Source organism: Olea europaea, unplaced genomic scaffold (assembly GCF_002742605.1).
Source record: "Olea europaea var. sylvestris unplaced genomic scaffold, O_europaea_v1 scaffold1372, whole genome shotgun sequence".
Taxonomy (NCBI): Eukaryota; Viridiplantae; Streptophyta; class Magnoliopsida; order Lamiales; family Oleaceae; genus Olea; species Olea europaea.
Window position 1 is genome coordinate 204,993 of NW_019231229.1, and position 6,205 is coordinate 211,197.

At 34.6% G+C, this 6,205-nt stretch overlaps 1 protein-coding gene across 3 annotated transcripts; it reads left to right on the forward strand.

The window, feature by feature from the left end:
• Positions 1–2,859: 2,859 nt before the first annotated feature.
• Positions 2,860–6,167, forward strand: LOC111375393 (floral homeotic protein APETALA 2-like). Of its 3 annotated transcripts, none has more exons than XR_002699301.1 (11): positions 2,860–3,697; positions 3,799–3,824; positions 3,948–3,978; positions 4,080–4,167; positions 4,414–4,559; positions 4,705–4,749; positions 4,855–4,930; positions 5,168–5,180; positions 5,270–5,441; positions 5,547–5,678; positions 5,761–6,167. XR_002699301.1 is itself a non-coding variant. In XM_022998213.1 (11 exons), exons 1-11 carry the CDS (start codon positions 3,204–3,206, stop codon positions 5,791–5,793), a joined length of 1,254 nt encoding a protein of 417 aa, XP_022853981.1. In that variant the 5' UTR covers positions 2,866–3,203; the 3' UTR covers positions 5,794–6,167. The 3 variants fall into 3 exon arrangements, 2 of the variants coding, with proteins under 2 accessions (XP_022853981.1, XP_022853982.1); XM_022998213.1 differs by having other exon boundaries at positions 2,866–3,697; positions 4,855–4,902; positions 5,137–5,180; positions 5,275–5,441; XM_022998214.1 differs by having other exon boundaries at positions 2,867–3,697; positions 5,275–5,441.
• Positions 6,168–6,205: the final 38 nt, after the last annotated feature.

The window sequence follows — 6,205 nt, forward strand, 5'->3', positions numbered from 1 at the left end:
CCGGCCAGTCACCCATTCTCTCAGCCACGTAAGATTGTCAATTTGTTTTGCTCGCAGTTAAAATTGACCAAACTGAAAAATATACATAAATTAAGCAATCAAGATGATATAAATTGAAGTTAGAGGACCGATTTAAAATACATCTGTAAGTTGGGTAACATCTCTAATGAAATTTTTCTGAAGACAGGACAACAAATAATCTGTAAGTCAGACGCGCGAGAAAAGTGAGAGTGGGCACTGGAAAAAGATTGATAAATACGAGGTAGAGTTGTAAGAAACTAAAGAAGAAAGGAAGGAAATGGGTAACCTTTTTCCCCGTACTTTTGGATTGGACTTTTGTGGAAAGATATTCCTTTTATTACCATTATTCCATTTTCCTTTTCTGACCCCAAAGTATATACTTCCTATGCCTCAACTCTCAATCATTCCACCTCTTCATTTCCCAAATTACCCTCTTCTCTCCCCCTTTGTCGCTTTCCTCTCAACTTCGAGAATAGACTCGGAAATGATAGAAAATTAGTGATCAAATGGTCGAAGTTCAATGAAGATAATAAAAAGAACAACCCATAATAACAAATGTTTCTGCTTTTCATTTTTGTAGTGGATTTAGGGATGCAGCATCTTCTAAACCCAAAAGAAAAATAATAATAATAAATAAATTTTCAACCTTTTCTATAAGTTGGACTCGCATGGGAGAGTGGTGGTCAAAAACGACGGCTGTCAACGGAAAAAAAAAAATCATTTTTTTGCCCAAAATTTGGCTCCAGACGAGGGCTTAGAGCCTGTTTGGAAGGATTTTTTACCTTCAAAAAATTGATTTTTTAACCGTTGTTTCACTATTCCAGCCGTAATTTTTGACTTCTTCTCTCATAGGTGGACCCCATTTTTCTTCTAACGATCAAAAAATCAATTATCAAAATCCCTCCCAAACGAGATCTTAGTATAATTCAATTTGACACATTGAACACTATTAAAAATAGAAAAATGTTAATCCTGTTTGGTAAAGATTTTAATCTAAATTTTTATTAAAATTAAAGTTAATAATTAATTTTAGTTACATATTTTATGTGCTCAATAATTTTTCAACCACAAATTTTATTAACTTTTATTAAAATCTGTTAAATACATTATGAAAACATTAATCAATATTTAAGAATTGTATGCTACTTTTTGTAACAAGGTTGGTATTTATGATGGAAGGTCGAGTAGTTCAAACAAGACACTTGATCTATTTATCTAAAAATGAGCGGTTTGCGATCATATTCTAGGACATATTAAGAATAAAATCAATTATGAGAACAATATTCAAAACAAAGATTGAATATTCCTCTTAGTAAATTATCATTTTAATAGAAGTTACATATGAGATACTAGTTTTATCACACGCCGAAAAGTATTTTAAATATGTAAAAGAACAACTCAATATAAGTATACATTGCCCTTTCTAATGTCTATTATTCAACCTCGGTTTGAGCTCCATTTGTTGGAATAATTTTTTCAAAAAGTAATTTTTATAAAGAATGTGTGGTTAAAAGAAAAATAAATTTTTAAATTTACTTGTAAAATTATTTTATTGAATAGATATACAATTAAAAATAAATTTTAAAAAAAACTTGTTCTAGAAAATGAGCCCCTATTTGACAATCATTATCTTTAATATTATTTTTAATATATTTATTTTCAACCATATATTAATATGATAAAATATTCTATATATAAATTCAACACTTTTTCCAACTTTTTTACAATGTTTGTAAAATTGGATCGATCGATTCAACCGGTAAAATAGGGAACCGGAACCAAATCCGGTCCAATTATACTAAATTAACCAAGTATTTAATAACAGGTCAAATAACCGAAAAACCGATCAATTAAATCCAAAACTGGGAACCTATTAAGGTTTTGGATTGATTTCCACAACTTAAAATATATATAATACAAAGGTTGCTTTAAAGATGGAAACCCATATACTCACTTTTTTACCTATGGAACTCATTTATAACCATTTTTTGAATCCATAATTGATAAACTTCCAATGTGAGATTAACAAAATTTAATAAAACACACTTTCAATGAGGGATTGACAAACTTCAATAAAGAGCACTTTTTCAATATTATTTATAGTCACATAGTGCATCACTACAAAATTAAATTACTCAATTTCTATAGATTGCTAAACATTTTTTAAATCTTACAAATTATATAAAACTGAAATGAGTTTTTAAGTGATCTAAAAAATAAAAACTATTAAAATTTTTATTAAAAACATACATTTGAAATATTTATATCTATTTTGAATTGATGGTGTAAAAATTTATTTACATATTGTTGTGAATATAAAATTTAAATGTTTATAAATATTTATTTATCACCTTCGGTTTGACTCCGATTGATTTTTTTGACCCTCGACCCTTTCTCTTTATCGGGTCGATGCCAAGACCGGGTTTTAATACATTGCTTTTTTATTACATATTTTCTTAAAAATTATTATTCAAAATATTTTTTATAACAATAATGGCCATCATTCACGGGATGAGGCTCAAATAAAAGTCATTATGCAATGTTAAATCTCTGTGAGAAGACGTGAGAATGAATGAATTAACGATAATTAGCTTAGCTTAATTAAGGCTATTGATAAGTACGTGATCGTTCGCGTGTTGGTGCTGTCTGTTTCCATTAGTGGACTCTCACTCACTGGGGTGAAAATGAGGAGAGAGAGAGGATGCTTTTGGATTTGGTTAACGTCCGAAAGTTGAAGAAGAAAGAGTTTTTCTTTTTTACAACCGATGGAAATCCCATTGATAACCCAAAACAAGACAAGAAGGACCTAGGCCTACCCAACCCTACGCTACCCTACCCTACCCTACCCTACCCTACCCTACCCCCAGAGAGGACTTGAAAAACTGGCCTCGTCTATGCTGTATTGGGCAGATAGGGAGGATCCACGAGATCTAGTTGAATAGTTGAAATTTGGGAACAGTTTTTCTCCTTTTTTTTGTTACAGAATCTATAGTTATATAGTTCTTTTCTTTCCTTTGAAGAGCGAACATATACTTCTTCTATTCTATACAAGCATTATTACAAGAGTTATGCTACTGATGGGACAGTGCTGATTAGAATTTACGTTCTCACTCTCCTTTTTCTCTCTCTAAATTGAAGACTTTCTTACAGTATCAGAACTATTCAAATTTCATTGAACGGAAATGTGGAATCTGAACTATTCACCGGATCAAAGGATGGATGAAGGTGGAAAGGGTGAACGGGTCGGATCTGAATGGAACTCGATGGAGGATGGTTTTTCTGAGGAAGAAGATGCGGAGAGAAGTGGGGGTGATGGGAACAAGAAAAAAAGCAGTAAAATCTTTGGTTTTTCTGTTTCACGTGACTGTGATGATGACGATATAGGACCATGTTCGTTGGGGAGTGAGCCGCCGGTGACAAGGCAGTTCTTTCCTGTGGATGAGTCGGAAACCACCGTTACATCCGGCGGAGGGGTAGCACCCAATTTTCCGAGGTCTCACTGGATGGGAGTGAAATTCTGCCTGTCCGACGCCACCACCGTCGGCGTCTTAGGGAAATCTGCCGCGGAAGTTTCGCAGCCACTCAAGAAGAGCCGCCGTGGGCCAAGGTCCCGGAGCTCTCAGTACCGCGGCGTCACCTTTTACCGGCGAACCGGCCGGTGGGAATCGCACATATGGTAAAACTTATATAAATCAGCCTTTATTTTTTTTTATTTTTTTTTATATTATCTTCCCATTATTCAAAAGAATTGATATTTCTGATCTTTTTCTGATTCAGGGATTGTGGAAAACAAGTTTATTTAGGTCAGTTTAATTTTTCTAACAAGATTATTTTTTATTTTTTTGAACCTGAGAATTAATGAAATTTATGTTCTTAATAGTCTGATTAGCCAATTTTGAATTTTTCCTTCTTTCAATTTTGTATAGGTGGATTTGATACAGCACATGCCGCAGCACGGTAAGATTAATTCGGGTTTCTTACAGATTCTTGATTGAGTTAAAGAAAAATTTCAATGTGAAATTCGAAGAGACTAATGTTTAGAAATTAATGTGTGGCAGTGCATACGATAGGGCAGCGATCAAGTTTCGGGGAGTGGAAGCAGACATAAACTTTAGTTTGGATGATTACGAAGAGGACTTTAAACAGGTAGTTTATTCCAAGAGAGATCTGGGACTGATGGTACAATGAATAAGATTTTATCTTATTTTTCTTCTTTTAATACATATTTTTCCTATCAAATATGCTGTTAGAGTCTTTGTTTCACCTGATCTTTTACAATGTGTTTTTGTATTATAGATTTAGCATTTTGCGAATTGAGGTTTTTTTGGACACAAGAAAGGAAAAAATATCGTCTCTCTGAGGGGAAACATAATATTCTATGTTGTGTTTCAGACGAGCAATCTAACTAAGGAAGAATTTGTACATGTACTTCGTCGGCGAAGTACCGGATTTCCGAGAGGAAGTTCCAAGTATAGAGGTGTTACTCTGCACAGATGTGGTAGATGGGAAGCCAGACTGGGGCAGCTCTTAGGCAAAAAGTAATCACATGAAGTGTGTGTTTGGGGGTTATTCCCACTTTTCTTTCAAATTTTCATTCTTGGAAGATTAAATTTAAACCCTTTTGTGGGTTTTCTCTTGTCTAAATTTTGATAAATAATTTCCATTGCTCTTATTTGTTAACAGGTATGTTTATTTGGGTCTCTTTGATACTGAAGTTGAAGCTGCCAGGTTTGTGTGTTTGAGATACTATCTGCTTTAATTTCTGTTTATTTACTACCCTCAGCAGTTCAACTGATAGTATTGGATACTACTGAATTTCTGGCACCAAATTAGGGCTTATGATAAAGCTGCCATCAAGTGCAATGGAAAGGAAGCTGTTACCAATTTTGATCCCAGCATTTATGAAGAAGTTAACAGGTATGTTTATTTGGGTCTCTTTGATACTGAAGTTGAAGCTGCCAGGTTTGTGTGTTTGAGATACTATCTGCTTTAATTTCTGTTTATTTACTACCCTCAGCAGTTCAACTGATAGTATTGGATACTACTGAATTTCTGGCACCAAATTAGGGCTTATGATAAAGCTGCCATCAAGTGCAATGGAAAGGAAGCTGTTACCAATTTTGATCCCAGCATTTATGAAGAAGAACTTGGAGATGCAGGTGAAATGAAAGAGCGAGTAGTTGCGTGTGAACGTTATTTTGTCAATTTTTTATTGAATTGATTCTGGAGATGGGAAATTTTCGTGTAGGACAGATTCTTCTAGTAATGCATTTGACCACAATCTCGACTTGAGTTTGGGAAATTCAGCCTCAAAGTCAATCGGTCGAGAATTTGGGGATGACATCCATCATACTAGAGACCAACATTCTTCATCAATGCAATTTGAAGCTGAATGGCGATGTCAAGGATTGATACCGGAGGTATATAGCCATAAACATCAATAACTTGTTAATTCTATGCGATAAAGAATCTTAAAATTGTCGTTTCTTGATTTTATTGTGTTGATTATACGTCTCGTTTTCCAGCACCAAACGCAGCTATGTTCCACGGGCTCAGTGAAGTTTACTGAAATGCATAGATATGGGCCGTTTGTGAAAGCTAAAGAACCTCGTATGCTTCCGATGTTTTTACCGGCGTTCAGCTCACAAAACTATCAAGTAAGCCCTTTAATTAACTACCTGTGTATCAGTAAGCAATTTTTTGGCGTCAGCAACTTTAACGTGAAAATTGGTGATCCAGTTTCCGAGCAGCAGCGACGGTGGCAGGATTTGAAGCTGATGAAGGTGAGCTCCCTCTTTCGACGAAAGATCATCAATCGCAGACAAATTGCCCTCGATTCTTAGCAGCATCATCAGGATTCCAGCAGCTGAGAATCAGCTGCAGAAATTGAACTGGCTTTCTTCTTTCTGCCACACCATTTTCGAATATCTCCATTTTCGGCAAGTCTATAAAGTTCTATCCTTTGAGCATTTTTATTTTTTTTTGGGCTCTGTGTACCTTCCAGAGACCATTAGTACGTATCCATGCAGGGTTCTCAATTAGATTGAGCATTGAGCAAAAGAATGGAGAAATTGATATTCTATGTTTCATGGTTCCTCATTGTTTTGTTAAAACTATTTACATAATGTCTAAGGATCCGTTTGGTATGGCTTTTTGCATCTGCATCTGCATCTGCATCTGCATC